At 44.1% G+C, this 18,552-nt stretch overlaps 1 protein-coding gene across 6 annotated transcripts in view; it reads right to left on the bottom strand.

The window, feature by feature from the left end:
* ablim2 (actin binding LIM protein family, member 2) overlaps positions 1-17,753 on the bottom strand; it is a 647,794-nt gene extending 630,041 nt beyond the window's left edge. For 2 of the 6 annotated variants that reach the window (XM_085961823.1, XM_085961814.1), the window contains exon 1: positions 17,328-17,753. In XM_085961823.1, the coding sequence (XP_085817949.1) occupies positions 17,328-17,340 (13 nt within the window). In that variant the 5' untranslated portion in view covers positions 17,341-17,753. The remainder of the gene's footprint in view (positions 1-17,327) is intronic. The other 4 variants (XM_085961833.1, XM_085961842.1, XM_085961859.1 and 1 more) reach the window with 3 other exon arrangements.
* Between the last annotated feature and the right edge of the window lie 799 nt (positions 17,754-18,552).

Below are 18,552 nucleotides of genomic sequence, written 5' to 3'. Positions count from 1 at the left end.
CAAGGTCCTCTGCCCACTCATCGGCGCCGACTTCCTACGCGCCCACGGCCTCCTTGTCGACATTCCGAGGCACCGCCTCGTCGACATCAACACTATGGCCCCCATCCCTGGCGCAGTCACCCCGGCCCGTTCGGCCGGCCTGACGACCTACTGCCTCGCCAGAGCCACGGACGACTACTCGGCACTACTAGCCGAGTTTCCCGCCCTCACTAACCCGACCTTTTCGGCCAAAGCCGCCAAACACGGTGTGGAGCACTATATCCCCACCACCGGCCCCCCGGTCTCTGCCCACGCCCGCAGACTCGACCTGGCTAAGCTGGAAATCGCGCGGGCCGAGTTCACCACCATGGAGCAACTCGGCATCATCCGCCGCTCCAGCAGCCCTTGGGCCTCGCCCCTCTACATCGCCCCCAAGCCCGGCGGAGGCTGGCGCCCCTGCGGGGACTACCGCCGCCTCAACGACGCCACCACCCCCGACCGATACCCGGTGCCGCACATCCAGGACTTCTCGGCCCGACTGGCCAGACGAACCGTCTTCTCCAAGGTCGACCTGGTGCGCGGTTACCATCAAGTCCCCGTACACCCCGCGGATATCCCCAAAACGGCCGTCATCACTCCATTCGGCCTGTTCAAGTTCCTGAGGATGCCCTTCGGCCTCAAGAATGCTGCCCAGGCTTTCCAGCGCCTTATGCACTCAGTCCTCCGGGACTTGAACTTTCTATTCGTCTATCTAGACGACATTCTTGTGGCCAGCTCCTCCAAACGGGAACACCTCGAACACCTTCGCATCTTGTTTGGGTGCCGAGCCCAACACGGGCTTATCCTCAGCCCGGCGAAGTGCCAATTCGGCCTAGCCGAGATCGATTTTCTCGGCCACCACATCACCCCTGCTGGGGCCGTCCCCCTGCCCAACAAGGTGCAGGCCGTCCAGCAATTCCCCCGCCTTAAAACCATCAAGGGCCTCCAGGAGTTCCTCGGGATGGTGAACTTTTACAACAGGTTCATCCCCAGAGCTGCAGCCCTCATGAAGCCCCTATACGATTCCCTTCGAGGTAAATCTGGCAAGATGGCCATAGCCTGGACCGCTGACACGTCAGCCGCCTTCGACGCCACCAAAAACGCGCTCGCCGACGCCACCCTACTCGCGCGCCCGAGGGCCGATGCCCGGGTCGTGCTCACCACCGACGCCTCCGACCATGCGGTCGGAGCCGTGTTCGAGCAGTGGGTCAATGGCACGTGGCAGCCACTTGCCTTTTACAGCCGCCAACTGCGCCCCCCGGAGGTCAAATACTCTACTTTCGACCGCGAGCACCTCGCGCTCCACTTGTCGGTCCGCCATTTCAGGTTCCTCCTGGAGGGTCACTCCTTTACCGCGTACATGGACCACAAGCCGCTCACATACGCGATGGCCAAGAACACCGACCCCTGGTCCGCTAGGCAGCAACGCCAGCTCGCGGCCGTGTCCGAGTTTACCACGGACATCCAGCACGTCTCCGGTAGAGACAACGCTGTCGCCGACTGCCTTTCCCGCCCTGCCATCTGCGCGAATCACCTAGCGGTCGACTACGCGCAACTAGCAGCGGCCCAGCTCACGGACCCAGACCTCCGCTCGGCGGCTACTAGCCTGCCAGGGCTACGCCTAGCCAAGGTCGCGCACGGGCCCGAAGCCACGGCAGTCACTTGCGACGTCTCACTCGGCCAACCCAGGCCGGTCGTCCCTGCAACCTGGCGCCGCCGCATCTTCGACGCGCTCCACAGGCTCTCCCATCCGGGTTCCCGCGCATCTGTTAAACTCCTCTCCCAGCGCTTCGTCTGGCGCGGCCTCAGCAAAGATGTTCGGACTTGGGCCAACTCCTGCCTCGCCTGCCAACGGGCTAAGGTGCAGCTGCACACAAAAGCACCCCTGGGAGACTTCGAGGTACCCAGCCGCCGCTTCGACCACGTACACGTCGACATCGTCGGTCCTCTGCCGCCATCGCAAGGCCAAACTTATCTTCTCACGATGGTCGACCGCTACACACGCTGGCCTGAGGCAGTGCCGCTGACCTCCACCACCACAGCCGACATCGCCAGGGCGTTCGTTAACACCTGGGTCGCGAGGTTCGACGTACCGGCCGATATAACCTCCGACAGAGGCGCCCAGTTCATCTCCGAACTCTGGACGGCCACAGCACGCAACCTCGGGGTGACGCTCCACCGAACCACGGCGTACCACCCGCAGGCCAACGGGCTGTGTGAACGCTTCCATAGGTCACTCAAGGCCTCACTCCGCGCCAGCCTGCAGGACAGTACCTGGACTGACCGCTTACCGTGGGTGCTACTAGGCCTACGCACCACGGTCAAGGAAGACCTCCAGTCCTCAGCAGCGGAGTTAGTCTACGGACAACCGCTGCGCGTACCAGGCGAATTCCTCCCGGAGGCTACCACGCCTTGGTCGGCCGAACAGCAGCAGCTCAACTCTTTCTCTTCCGCTCAACAGTTCGCCCCACTTCCGGTCAACCGACACGGCGAACTCGCACCTCACGTTCCGCCAAACTTACAGCAGGCACGCTTCGTCTTCGTGCGACACGACGCACACTGCGGACCCCTGCGACCCCCGTACGACGGACCGTACGAGGTACTACAAACCGGGGACAAGGTCTTTAAGCTGCGACTCGGCGACAGGGTCGAAACGGTCTCCATCGACCGACTCAAACCAGCACGCACAGAACCAGGGGAACAGGTCCCCATGGCCCGACCTCCAACTAGAGGCCGTCCCGCCAGCAAGCTAGCACAGCCGGTGGCGAACCGCCCGGCCCTACCAACTAGACCGGCGGCCACTCAGAGCCGCTTCGGCAGAACCATTAGACCACCGTCACGACTCGTCCACTCCTCCTAAGCGGATTCTGGGGGGAGCTCTGTGGCGACACGCCACCATTGGACATAATCCGCTCATGGCGGCACGGACAGTTTACGCAGGCGCACCGCCGGCAGCAGCCGCCCCCAGCCGTGGGCCCTTTTCTCCGGCAACTTGTTTCCCGCAGGGACAGGCTGCCGGAAGCACTTCCTGTTTGGGGAGTATTTAAGTGGTTGCGCGGGCTTTTTAAGCACTTGTTTTTGCCATGATGTAAATTAAAGCAGTTGTGTTCCATCAACTCTGGTCTCGATTCCCACGTTTGCCGCGGTATCTCAACAACATCATCAAAACAAAATAATTGCCTGGACCATTAATGCATGGTTTACTGTGATGCATGCCTGTTAAGAACAATTGTTAAAGGGTAGCTTTTACATCAAAGAAAGGACACCCATATTATCCAGTGATCATCTCACGGTCTCCATCCTTCTATGTTGTCTAGCCTTCATGTGGAGTGAAAATAGGAGCTCCAGGAATTATCTCCTCCCATGATTTCCGTCAGAGACGAGTGCAAAGAACTCAGTAAAAAGTACTGCAAGGATTTCAGACTTTGTGTTTTCTTGTATTTAAGATAAAACAGACCAGTTCATGTTGTGTATGTTTGGTCATTGTACCATATTAATAGCTTGTTGTGTTGTTTAGTTTTCATATGTTATTTCACCTGTAACTAATTTTGACTAATAGTTTTAGCCTATAAGCATTGGTCTAGCAGTGAATTGGTCTAGCAAGCAATTCAGGGTTGTTAAAGCTGATCATACTAACCCCTTGCATGGTGGCGAGTAAAGACATAGGTTTCAGTTCATAAGGGACTCAGTTTGTTTATAGAAACATTAGCGCTGTCGGGCTTGAGAAAAATTATTTCTGAAAAGTCTAAACTGTAACTCCATGGTTCCCAATATACTTATACATGGAGAGAATTACTGCCCGCTGTTTGTTAATATTTTCCAAGGAGTTGCCAAAGAAATTAGCTACTTCAGTACAGTTTTCTATTTCCATCAGTGAGGAAATTAGAAAAAAAAGTGAAACTGAGGATAAAAATTGAATTTGTGATTGATCTGAAAATAGATCAACTACACCAATGGAAGGAATGTGCGCCAATGAGCTGACTTGATGGAAATCGGCAGTGTCCTTGCACTTCACCATTTTATTCAGTATATGGAGGTTTCATTAATCCTTAAATTATGATTATTTGCAAATCAAATTTATAAGATGCACGTGAAACAAACACTCAAATAATAATGCAAATAGCATAGATGCATTTAAGGGGAAGCTAGATAAACAAGGGAGAAAGGAATAGAAGGTTATGCTGATAGAATTAGATGACGAGCGGTGGGAGGAGGCTCATGTGGAGCATAAACTCCGGCATGGGCCAGTTGGGAGGAATGGCCTGTTTCTGTGCTGTAGATTCTATATAATTCTATGCAATATAATCTGGAACTAGAATCTCCTGAAAAATTTGTATGGCTATGGGGAAAGTGCAGGGGAGTGGGACTAATTGGATAGCTCTTTCAAAAAGTCAACACAGGCACGATGGGCCAAGTGGCCTCCTTCTGTGCTGTATGATTCTATGAGAATTTCTGATGTTAAATCATAATCATAATAATCATAATCAACTTTATTGTCATTGTTAGTGCACAAGTGCAGTACAACGAAATGTAGGCTTGCGGCTCCCGAGAGTGTACATTTAGATTAAGACATTTAAACATTCAACATACATTTGGCTTGTAATACATTAACATAAACATAACCATAATAAAGTGCATTGGCAGATGTGCAGGCTTTAGAGTTTATTTGTGGAGTTCATGAACTCAAGTTCATGAATTAAATGAAGCATGCATCCTAAAAATAAACAAATGGGGTCCTTACTTAAGCAGGGTTATTGATCTTACCATGAGAAAGAGCAGAATAATGTCAAACGAAGTTGCATTATTTAATATCACAAATATAAATAAATAGCATGTAGTTACATTAATTGACTTTTATCCTTCTGTAGGTTAGATGCCAAGATGCAAAGACACACTGAAACAATCCAAATAGTTTTATTACTGCAACAGAGGAATATGCGCAAATAACTTACTTGATTAAATAGAACATTAAAAGTCAAAGAACTCAGTACATTATCCCAAAGGTTTGCAAATTAATATTCCTAAAACTTTTCAAAATTACAATTTTTAAGCATTTTACACTACAGTAAAATTCTCAGTTCACCGCCATACAGGTTTTGTCAATCTCACTTAATTCGGCTGAAATTGGTAGACACACCTGTATATGTTTGTAGGAATATAAAATACATGTTGGAATATAACCATATGTTTTAATATGACCTCTCTATTCCACTCCCTAACCTTTACCCTCAATTAGCAATGCAAACACAGAACCACAGTTCTTTAGACCACAGTCAACTGTGAAACCCTTCTGACAATTATTCCAGCAGATAGTTACTAACAAGAGATCAGCATCTTTGGTGAAAACTCTGTAGATGCTTACACGTAGATCTGAGATTAGATAGCATTCAACTGTTTATTGTTGATGGCAATCAATCTCTCAAAAGGGCATTGTCCTCCCACTGGACAGAGTGAAGAGATGAGCAATTACAAGAACAGCTTGGAATAGTTCACGCTCTGTTCGCAATAGTGATGGCAGTACCTAACATAGTTAACATTAATGAGTATTACAGATATCACTATCAGCTACTTAAGGAATTAAATGTCAATAAACTAGACCTCAAAGGCTGTTGGACTTCAAAGAAACCATCTCCAACTTTGACTTAAATCATTTATTCCACCTTTAAAACACCTTGTACAACCCAGAATATACTTGGATATCAGTAGTCAATGCAAATTGGAGTCATTATAAAAGGAGCCTCTCCATGAGGATTACACTAAGTAAACCATTCAATTAATACTATTATTGAAAGTATTATTCAAGAACAGGCATCATGATGATGTGATTACTTTGGAGCTGCAATGCACTGCAGCACAAACTGGTCAGGTGTGGGTTTATGTTCATAATAATTCCCCAAATAATTTTTCAATCTCAGCCATGCCACGCCACCGAGGAAAGGTAGGAAATTTCTCCACAAAGATGACAATCAGATGGCCAGTTACCTTGCGTTGCTCTCATGCACCTCAATACGACCAGTTATAGAGTAGCTGCGGGGGAAGCCTAGAAGCTAATTGACTGCACATTCTCTCAGCTCGAAAGGAAAACAGAGATAACAGCAGCAGACTTGCAGTGGTGGACATTTCTGGGCAGGTGGTTTGTTTACATTAAGATATTTAGGTTTAAGGATAGAAATTCCTAATGATAAAGTCTTTCCAATACAAGTGTTTAATTTGTTTACAAGCTACCTTGTTCTTTGGGCCTTTAAAGGAACTGTATTGTCTTTAAAAAGTGTCCTACAATGATGAAAGCTTTGAGAGGTGAGATATCCAATATCAGTTGGAGTGTGCTGTGTATTTTGTAATGACTATGTTGGACAACTTATAAAACCATTTACAAAAAATATTGACAATCTGTGAATGTTTCTGTTTGATACCATGGAGCTTTTATTTCTCAAGGCATATCATTACCAGGAGTGTTGTAATATTAATAAAGGCGGGAGGAGGAAATGGCACCTGAGGTAGCCTTGAGTCATTTGGCTTGTGCTAGTGTCAAGTAAGACATAAAGATCTGGTAACTGAAGTAATCTCCAGTTAACAGGATTGTTGTAAAAGAGGATGAAGGCATGTTACAAGAATGTAGCAAATAAAATAATTGCTATGACGTAAAAATACAGCTACACAAAATGTTTGCCTTTTACAATTTCACCAGACAAAAGTAGACAACAGGTAGAACCCAAAATGCCTTCAAGTTAATGGGATTGTGGCAATGCTTTAGGAGAGGCAAGAAGAGATGGCACCTAAAGTATCTTCTATTTAATAGGATTCTGCTGAAGTTAATGAGCCTGAATTTATGATCGGAGGCTTCCCACGGGCGGATGCCTCCGATGATCAAAAAATCTACGCATTTACCTGGTGGTCCGGGAGACACGGGAGCTTATGATCCTGGGCCTCTCCAGGTAGAAATGCATAGAGGCCCACGTATCCCAGGGGCGCATGCGGTTCGGCCCAACCAATGAAAGGGAATCCCCATTCATACTTAAGGGAATTCGGTACGTACGGAACTGTCATAAGTATGAATGGGGATGACTTAAAAAATACACGAACACATGAAATAAAAAAAATTACATATATAAAATTAATTAAAATGGCATTTAATTAAATATTTTAAACAAAAATTAAATTTTTTGCAAACAAAATTTATGGGCCGGATTTTGTAATCTCTACGGGTGGGTATGAGGTGCATATGCGCCCGTAAGGGCCACGCAAGTGCCGATTTCAGGCATGCCTAAACCTGGAACTTGCGCAGCCCCTCCGGGCATGTGCGCACCTCGTACGCACCCGTAAGGGTCGCAAAATACATCCCAATAAAGAGGCAACTAGCAGTGCTAGCCGAAGTGCCCTCTTGTTAATGGGTTTGAGGTAGTGTTAAAAAGAGACAAACTAACACCTTAAGCGGACTCAGATCTATATTAATGGCCCAGTTATTCCGATCCCTACGGGTGGGTGCGCGCTGTGGGACATCGGAAATGCCGGTTTCAGGCATGCACAGCGCATGCGCTGAAAACCGGCATTTCCGATCTGTCAAGAAAGCTCCGCCCACAGAAAACCCTTACAATTCTTACGCCTGGTAAAAGGCCTGCTTTTACCAGGATAAGAGTTGAAAAAGTTTAAAAAAAATCTATGATTTATCATTTAAAAATACTTTATAAAAAGGTAAGTTTATTTTTAGCCCTGTGAAAAACTTTAATAATTTTTTCAAAAACTTAAATTTTTGTTTAAAACTTAATTTATTATAATTTCAAGTCATTTTAAAAATGTGATGTTTTTTAAAAACGTATTTAAAGTTTAACTATGTTTTTGGGGTGAACTCCATTCATATATTTGACAGGTCTTCCTGTCAAGTGTATGAAGGGAGATTCCCTTCTGTGATTGACTCCCCATGGCCCACGTGATCCCAGTGACGCTGCGAACTACATGCGCCTGTGGGATACGTGGGCCCTGCGCACTTGGAGTTTGGAGAGGCCCAGGAGCGGAAACGTGTGCGTCCCGGGAGCCCTCGGGTAAGGGCGTAGATTTTTCCAGATCGGGAGGCCTGCGATCAGAAAATACGGGCCATTATATTTATACCTGATACTACAACCACTTTAGGTAAAAAAAAAGTCAAATTCTGTTTCCATTTCTCTTCAGCACATGGCAGCTCTACAACTAGTAAGTGTCTTCCTGTTGTGACACAGTGCCTGTCAGAGTGCATAATCACATCATACACAAACAGCTGCATTCACATTTTTCAATGATATCAACACTGCAGCCATCCAGCAAAGTATGTGGCACATGGAACTCGGATACTGCCTTTAAATTCTCTGCCAGTTTATACTGAAATATTGCTGAAATGAGACAGGCATGAAAATGGATCTTTGAAAGGTAATCTATCATACCAGCAAGAACCCAGAGTACACTATTAAGCAGTGTTTATATTGTTAAGCTTCCTTCATAATGGAGTCCATGTCAGATTCATCTGGTACAATGCAACAATGGAAACATGTTATATCTTCTCTGAACAAGTAAAATATGGTGCAAGTGATGCCTATTTTTAAGCCCTCTCTGTATATGCAATTTCAAGAGCATAGTTCGCAACTGGGGATGCAACCTAAACACAGACATAATCTAAACAGGAAATCTGATAGAAATTATAATGATCACACATTTGTTACATTAATCTACAGAATACATCTTCTATTTCAACAATTTGGAGAGCTCACTTTCTTTATTTTAATATATACAAAATCTTATTTGTCTCTACTCTTTTAGATCTTCTCATGCTGCTTCAAATGATAGAGCAAACACGTGTCCTACTCCCAAAACACTGTAGCTTTCTAACAGGACCATAAGCGATGCATGAGAGGAAGAGCCCCAGATGACTGGGCCCAGGACTTCTGTGCCCTTCACTAATGATCAAGTCAAAAGATGGAACACTTCTTCGTGTGGAGGAGTTGGAGGCTGTTTGTAAGTGGCGGAGTGGAGCAGGAACTGGTCCTGGAACATGGAGTAAGCAGTGAAAGGGAGAAGTCATTCTCGGGCTGTGTGTTCAGGTGAACAGTGGAAACAAAGCTGGACAGTAAGGATGTGGGGAGTTATACAAACAGCATCTATTGCAGGCACCAGGTAAATACTTGAAGTAATTAGAATAAATATGATGTTTCCTTCACCCGAGGCACAAGGAACAGTGTAGCCAGCTCCTTCTCACAGACAGTCGGTACATTATCATACACAGAGCGCAAAGACAGACAGGTCATCAGTTCCACAATCTCAGACAGCAGAAATAGTTAGCCTCACACGAATCCCAAAACTCCACAGGCATATTTTCAATCCAACATTCAAACAGATCAGGACAGACAGACGTTGTTTTCATTTCACCCCATCTCAGCACCACTGACAGGTAGATATATAAATCACAGTCAAAATCAGACCCACTATCAGACTGAAAGGCACTGTGTCAACCTGTGAGGAAGACAACATTAATAAACTTGCAGAATGGGCATGTAATTGGCAAATTAATTTCAATATAGATAAGTGTGCGGTGTTACATATTGGTAGGAAGAATAAGGAGGCCACATACTGCTTGGATAAAAAGTGTCTAAATGGGGTAGAGGATCAAAGGAATCTAGGGGTACAGATACACAAATCACTAAAAGTGACGACAAAGGTTAATAAGGTCAGAAATAAAGGATAGAATTGAAAAGCAGAGACGTTATCTTAAACTTGTATCGAACCTTGGTTAGACCGCACTTGGAGTACAGTGCCAAGTTCTGGTCTCCACATTAGAAAAAGGATATAGGGATGCTGGAGAAAGTGCAAAAAAGATTCACAAGGATAATACCAGAACTGAGTGGATATACTTATCAGGAAAGGCGGAACAGGCTGGAGTTCTCTTCTCTAGAAAAGAGAAGGCTGAGGGGTGACCTTGTGATGGCCCCACACACGACACTTGATGGAGGTCTTTAAGATTATAAAAGGGGTTTAAGAACATAAGAAATAGGAGCAGATTAGGCCACTTGGCCCCTCGAGCCTGCTCCGCCATTCAATAAGATCATGGCTGATCTTGGGCTCAAAGCCACTTCCCCGCCTGCTCCCCATAACCCTTCACTCCCTTATCTTGCAAAAATCTGTCTATCTCCACCTCAAATGTATTTAATGACCCAGCCTCCACAGCTCTCTGGGGCAGAGAATTCCACCGATTTACGACCCTCTGAGAGAAGAAATTCCTCCTCATCTCAGTTCTAAAAGGGCGACCCTTTATTCTAAAACTGTGCCCCCGAGTTCTAGATTTCCCCACGAGGGGAAACATCCTCTCTGTATGTACCTTGTCGAGCCCCCTCAGTATCTTATATGTTTCAATAAGATCACCTCTCATTCTTCTAAATTCCAATGAGTAAAGGCCCAGCCTGCTCAACCTTTCCTCATAACTCAACACCCTCATCTCTGGAATTAACCGAGTGAATCATCTCTGAACTGCCTCCAATGCAAATATTTCCTTCCTTAAATAAGGAGACCAAAACTGTACGCAGTACTCAAGGTGTGGTCTCACCGATACCAATACCCTGTACAGTTGTAGCAGGACTTCCCTGCTTTTATACTCCAACCCCCTTAAAATAAAGGCCAACATTCCATTTTGTATTACTTGCTGTACCTACATGCTAACTTTTTGTGTTTCATGCACAAGGACCCCCAGGTCCCTCTGAGCTGTAGCATTTTGTAATCTCTCTCCATTTAAATAGTTTGCTTTTTTATTTTTCCTGCCAAAGTGTATAACCTCACACTTTCCCACATTATACTCCATCTGCCAAATGTTTGCCCACTCACTTAGCCTGTCTATATCCCTTTGCAGATTCTTTGAGTCCTCTGCACAACTTGCTTTCCCACCCATCTTTGTATCATCTGCAAACTTGGCTACATTACACTCGATCCCTTCATCCAAGTTATTAATGTAGATTGTAAATAGTTGAGGCCCCAGCACTGATCCCTGTGGTACCCCACTAGTTACCGTTTGCCAACCGGAAAATGACCCATTTATCCCGACTCTGCTTTCTGTTCGTTAGCCAATTCTCTATCCATGCTAATATATTACCCCCAGTTCCGTGAGCTCCTATTTTATGCAGTAACCTTTTAATGGGCACCTTATCGAATGTCTTCTGGAAATCCAAATACACCACATCTACTGGTTCACCTTTGTCCACCCTGCTCGTTACATCCTCAAAGAACTCCAGCAAATTTGTTAAACATGATTTCCCTTTCATAAAACCATGCTGACTCTGCCTGACTGCATTATGATTTTCCAAATGCCCTGCTACTGCTTCCTTAATGAAGGACTCCAGCATTTTCCTAACGACAGATGTTAGGCTAACTGGTCTATAGTTTCCTGCTTTCTGTCTCCCTCCTTTCTTAAATAGGGGTGCTACATTAGCGGTTTTCCAATCCGCTGGGACCTCTCCAGAGTCCAGGGAATTTTGGTATATTGCAACCAATGCATCCACTATCTCGGCAGCCACTTCTTTTAAGACCCTGGGATGCAAGCCATCTGGTCCAGGGGACTTGTCGTCTTTTAGTCCCATTATTTTACCAAGTATTATTTCCCTAGTGATAGTGATTGTCTTTAGTTTCCCCCTCCCTGTGGCCCCTTGATTATCCATTTTTGGGATGTTGTTAGTGCCTTCTACCGTGAAGACAGATACAAAATATTTGTTCAGAGTCGCTGCCATTTTGCCGTTCTCCATTATTAATTCCCCAGTCTCATCCTCTAAGGGACCAACGTTTACTTTAGCTACCCTCTACCTTTTTATACACCTGTAGAAGCTCTTACTATCTGTTTTAATGTTTCTTGCCAGTTTTCTCTCATAATTCATCTTCTCTCTTATTTTTTTAGTCATTCTTTGCAGGTTTTTAAAAAAAGCTTGTTAGGGTTGATGTAGAGAAGATGTTTTCACTTATGGGTAAGACCAAAACTAGGAGCCATAAATATAAGATAGTCACCAATCACCAATAAATCCAGTAGGGAATTCAGGAGAAATTTCTTTACCCAAAGAGTGGTAAGAATGTGGAACTCGCTGCCACAAGGAGCAGTTGAGGCGACTGGCATAGATGCATTTAATGGGAAGCTAGATAAACACATGAGGGAGAAAGAAATAGAAGGATATACTGATAGGGTTAAATGAAGAAGGATGGAAGGAGGCTCAAGTGGAGCACAGACCAGTTGGGCCGAATGGCCAGCTTCTGTGCTGTAGACACTAACTCTGTATTAACAATAGAAAATGCTGGAAAAACTCAGCAGGCCAGGCAACATCCGTGGAGAGAAATTAGAGTCGACGTTTCGGGTCTAACCCTTTTTCAAAACTGGAAAGGAAATGAAATAGATCGAAAGGCAGGGGTGGGACGGAACAAAAGAAGTGAAAAGACATTAAGAGGTATTCAAAACGAGACGAGATGGTGATAGGACTAGTGGAGACAAAAGACTGCTCAGATTAGGTGTGAAATGTTCTGGCAGAATGAGAGGCAGCAGCCATGTGGGAGAGAGAAAAAAAAAGGAAAGGGAGGGAGGAATCCAAAACAAAGGGGTGGATAAAAAATATAAGTAAAAATGTAATAGGGGCCGAGGTTATGATCTGAAATTGTTGAACTCGATATTGAGTCCGGAATGTAGGTATGGTAACTGTTGCCATAAGTCAGAAAACTGCACCCACAGCTGCCATCCTTCTGGAGAGGATCATGGCATCATGGAGATTTTGTTACATGCCTATGATTATACAAGCTCCCTCACTGGGACTACATACTTGAGAAAGAATAGCGCCTTTCACGACCTCAGGACATCCCAAAGCACTTTACAGCCAATTTGCACACAGCAAGCTCCCACAAACAGCAATGAGATAATGACCAGATAATCTGTTTTTGTGATGTTGGTTGAAGGACAAATGTTGGCCTGGACACCGGAGAGATCTTCCAAACTCTTCTTTGAAATAATGCCATGGGATATTTTACGTCCACCTGAGAGCACAGTCGGGACCTCGGTTTAACATCTCATCCGAAAGATGACATCTCAGACAGTGCTGCACCTCCCTCAGTACTACAATGAAGTGTAAGCCTAGATTTTGTACTCAAGTCTCCAGAGGCGAGAGTGCTACCCACTGAGCCATGGGTGAAATTTCCTGGCTCTCTCCCTGTACCTTTTAGTGGCCCAGAAATTCGGCTCTCTCCGGGTGAGTACGCACGGGGTACTCACCCATAGGCCAAATGGAATTGCCGGTTTCCTGCATGCACTGCGCATACGCAGGAAGCTGGCACTTCCGATCCTCTGAACGAAGAGGTTCAGAGGTCAAACGCGCGCGCAGGGGAGGCTGCGCGTGCGCTTTGAACTTAGGTTTTTTTTTACAGGTTTTCCCGGGAGGGTAAGCCTGCAGGATTTACACATTTAAAAAGCAGGCGTAAGGCCTGATTTTTGCAAGGTAAGTAGTCAATTAATTAAAATTAAAATATTTTTTCCACGGGTTTATTATTTTTAAATACTTTAAAGCAAGGTAAGTTTATTTTTAGCCCCGTTAGAATATAAAATTATTTTTTTCAAAAATTTAAATTATTGTTCAAAATAGTTATTTAATGTAATTTATAGTTTATTTAAAAAGTGTGATTTAAAAAAAAAATTATTTGAAGGTTTACTGCTATTTTGGGCCCGTAGTATTTATAAGTTTTGACAGGTCTACCTGTCAATCTTATGAATGGGCTTTTCCCTCCTCCGATTGGCTGCCCATGGCTCACGTGATCCCAGGGGACGCATCACACTAACTACGCCCCTGGGACACGCAAGTACAGCGCGCCGGCAGCTGGGCCAGGCCCTGGAGCAGAATTCCACGGGGCCCTACAGCTCAACTGCCGGTGCGCAAGGTAAGTGCAGGTCGGGGGCTTGCACCCGCGGGAAGCCCCCGACCCGAATTTCTGGGCCAGTATCTTTCTTCAAATGTTTATCTAATTACCTATAAAATGCTATGATTGACGAGATCTGACCTTTGAAGCCAAGTCAGTGTACTGTGAATTATTCATAAAATGTCACAAAGTACCTTTAAAGGACAATTATGAATTATCTAATTTGAAATATATTCAAGTGCTTGTGGATATTAATATTTAATTTCCAGTTATTTTAATATTAATATGAATGTTATTTAAAGCAAACAAGAGAATATGCTACATCTTTTTTTTTGTTTACACCTCTGTGACGTGCCTTGGGACTTTTTTTACATTAAAGGTGCTATATAAATGCAAGTTGTTGTTTTAATCCATCACCCCAAACTCTAAATAAAATTTATTGAAATCAAAAGCAGAAAATGAAAGGTAAAATAAAACAATCATATATAGTTTTCTTTCCTTGATTGGTTTTGCATTAGGCTATAAAATAATGATACAAAAATAATTAAATGATAAATGCAAAAACATTGAAATTGTACAAGACACGGTTTGTTTAGTCGGCTTTTTCTTTCATAGTTATAACACTTTAATGGTTCTGAACCGAAAGTCTCAAAAAAATATTGTCTACATCCAGTCACTTTTCTAAAGAGATTGTAAAATCCACCTGTTGTCGTTTTACCTGGTGATATTAAAATTTTACCTGGTGATATTTGAATTTTACAATACAGATAAAACCCTTCTCATACAGTTACATCATCACTTGTACACAGCGAGAAGATATGAAAGCCAACATTCAACATACTTTTACAGACATATCTCTCTAAAAGCAGAACTCAGTGAAAACCCGATTTTAAAAAACTATGTTAAAAATGATCACATAAAGCATTTTGAGATTGAATAGTGTACAAAGGGAGATCTTCTGTGTGGCTGATTTAATCTACCACAGATATGGTCTTAGACTGCTCCCTGTCTATAACATAACCCTTAGCAAGACAGACTGAAGTTATACTATCACTAACACCTTGCTGCAGATCACACTGAACTCAGTAACAAAGGAACACTATGCATGTTGCTTGGAAGCATGCACAGACTTGCGTTCCTTGGAGAATTAACTTTTAACATCAGGAGAAAGTGGGAGGCTTGAGTCCCTGTTTTTTTCTTGTATTAAAAACACCTAAGAGTAATCTTACAAAGTCTCTTTGAGGTCCAATGAACCAGCTGAGTGCTTTAAAATATCAAAATCAAAATATCATAGGATTAACTATTGGAGATTTTCTCACTCCTGGTTTAGTAAGCTTGGAGGCCAAAGCACTAAGATATATTGCAATTTTCATTTTGATATACACCTGAAACTTCTTCGCATCAACATGAAAGTGGCAATATAACTGAGCATTGCAGACTCTGAATACATAATCTCAGTTGGCCAATCAAACTCAAAAAATAGAGGGGTAGAGTTTCCGCTAGATTGCGTTGTTTTTTTCAGGACAAAGCAGCCCGTTTGATTGGCACCCCATCCACCACCTTAAACATTCACTCCCTCCACCACCAGTGGCTGCAGTGTGTACCATCTACAAGATGCACTGCAACAACTCACCAAGGCTTCTTCGGCAGCACCTCCCAAACCCGTGATCTCTTCCACCTAGAAGGACAAGAGCAGCAGGCGCATGGGAACACCACCCCCTCCAAGTTCCCCTCCAAGTCACACACCATCCTGATTTGAAGTATATCGCCGATCCTTCATCGTCGCTGGATCAAAATCCTGGAACTCGCTACCTAACAGCACTGTGGGAGTACCTTCACCACAGGGACTGCAGCGGTTCAAGAAGGCAGCTCACCACCACCTTCTCAAGGACAATTAGGATGGGCAATAAATGCTGGCCTTGCCAGCGACGCCCACATCCCATAAACGAATTTAAAAAAAATTCACACAAAATCGGCCAAACCAGTGTAAAAGATTGAGGAATTTCAAGTGCTAGTTACATCCAGCGCAAATCGAGTTTCCGCGATTTTTTACGCTGGTTTAGAAAACATTGCACTGGAAGCTGGCCTGCCCACAAATTTGCCCATGCCCCCAGGTTGAATTAATGAGCATGCCAAGTTTCTGCCGATTGCACCTGCTTGCGGACCTTCAAGGAGGCGCTTCGAATTAAGCCTTTTTTTTAGGCGCAAAGTCATTAGTAGGCATGTTTTAAAAGTTTTTAAATATTAAGAAATATATAATTTACTAAGAAACTGAGTAGTGTACACTAATGAAACTAGTGAATAGTGTATAGTTTTTTTTAAGTCATTTTTAAATCAATATAAAATCAGGTTACTCACGAATGTGTAGACACTCTTCTTAAAAATGCTTATTTTTTGTAATAAAGCCATTTTCAGCTGTATTAATAAAACAGCACCAGGTTACCGCTCTTAAATGCATCAAGGAATATTCTTCAATACAAGGGGAAAAATAAACAATTACGTTCTAAAACGCTGCCTGATTGCACTGGTTCATGGAATATTATGCAAATGAGTTTGAGCAGAAACTCGAACTTCACTCCAAAAAACCAACGCAATTTCAAGCACAATTTGCACCCGGATTGCCGATTGCGCTCAAAGTGAAAATTCTACCCCTCTGAATCTATACTTCTGAATTAACATTCTCCTGTCTTGGATGTGTCAGGTTATAGATGTGCAAAGATGTCATGTAACTAATACACCATCTTTGTAACAGCAGTATTAATTCTTAATGTGGTGTGAAAGGGAGGGATTTATTTAGCAGACACATGTTAAAGCTAAACTCATGTTAGACGTGTCAACGTCTAAAAGTAGTCACTGTGCATATTGTATTGCTATGTTCCTATCTATATTTAGATTTAATCAAACTTCCACAGTGGTCTAGAGTGTCACTCAAAGAATTACTAATACGCATTTTTAACAGGGAAACAAACTGCAGGGGTGGGGCCCAAAGAGAGTGCAATGTAACGCACACCCACACAGAATCGAGATGCTTCTGCAATGATTTGCAACTGGTCCTTCGCGGGACTGTAACAAACGAAATGGACATTAAAAAAAAAGTGTAACAAACCTGAAAACACGTCAATTTGCTTAAGTATCCTGTGCACTTTAGTTACCTAAGTACACCTCAGTATTTCCAGTAATTTCCCATGACTTCAACCAATTTTACTGTAAACAATATTTGCCAAACGAATCACCTATTTTATAACATTTGATGATGATTGCACTAGTAGTACTTGAAGTATTTATTCCTGTTAATACGGTACTACTGCCACTGCCATTGACGCCAATACTATTACAGTACAGCCATGTCTATTAAAATTAAACCCGCACTAGCTGTAAAATAAAAATCGCACTAATAATATCTAATAAAGCATTCTACTCACCGCTGGTGCTCATTTCGATTCGATGTATCGAGATCCCAAACAGTCTCAACTAATCTAATGCTTATAGCTTAACCCTGCGGATAGGGGTGTTGCACACAAATCAACCTGTTGTTACTCAATGCGCAAAAATAACATGCGCACATATAATTAAAAAAAAACACCAGCGTTTGAAAATAGGTTCTAATTAAAACTGTTCGCCTAACCAATATAGATAAATATCGGAGCAGTACTTTTTTTCTGTTTTTACGCAATAGAACTGCTTCCCCTTGGTTGGGATTTGTCGCCCTGCAGTAGCAGCCGCTGAGTGATGAGCGCGAGCCGCTGTCAGTCAGTAGAATGCGGCTCTGGTCCTCGCGCTCTCCTCCCGGTCTCTGTCCCTGAGCGCGAGCCGCAGCGCCAGCTTAGCTCAGCGCGCGCCCGCCCGCCCACACACACGCGCACGCGCGCGTACATCTGCTCACGGGGCCACGTCGGGAGGTGGAGTCGCGCGCGAAGTACAGAAAGCCCTGATGCCACGCGAACCGAGGAATGACTGCACGCCGCAGACTGTCGTTTGCATGGTCTAGAGCTGGAGAACGAGATATCGGGAGCTCATTGGTCCGTATTTTCCGATCCCTACGGGTGTGTGCGAGGTGTCGCCCGTTGGGACCTCGCAAATGCCGGTTTCAGGCATGCTAAGCGCTGAAAACCGGCATTTCCGATCTGACAAGAATGCTCACATAAGAGTTTAAAAAAGTAAAAAATATAATTTTTTTCACTCATTTATAATTAAAAAATACTTTTAAAAACGGTAAATTTGTTTTTAACCCCGTAAAAAACTAATTATTTTTTTCAAAAAATTAAATTTTTGTTTAAAATATTTAATTTAATGTAATTTTAACTCATTTTAAAAATGTGATTTAAAAAAAAAATTATTTAATGTTTTGATGTGTTTTGGGGGTGATCTCCATTCATATATTTGACAGGTCCATCTGTCAAAAGTATGAAGGGAGATTCCCTTCTCCTATTGGCTCGCCTGGCACACGTGACCCCAGGGATGCTTGCGAACCGCATGCGCCCCTGGGACACGTGGGGCCCGTGTATTTCGACTGTGGAGAGGCGCAGGAGTGGAAGTGTCCGGACCTCGGGAGCCCTCAGGTAAGAGCGTAGATTTTTTCCAATCGGAGGCATCCACACGCAGGAAGCCTCCTATCGGAAATTACAGGTCATTATAAACGGAAGCCAA

Source organism: Somniosus microcephalus, chromosome 2 (assembly GCF_052327205.1).
Source record: "Somniosus microcephalus isolate GS21.2 chromosome 2, FLI_Smic_1.0, whole genome shotgun sequence".
Classification (NCBI taxonomy): Eukaryota; Metazoa; Chordata; class Chondrichthyes; order Squaliformes; family Somniosidae; genus Somniosus; species Somniosus microcephalus.
The sequence above is the reverse complement of the archived record's forward strand: the minus strand, read 5'-3'. Positions and strand labels throughout refer to the sequence as shown.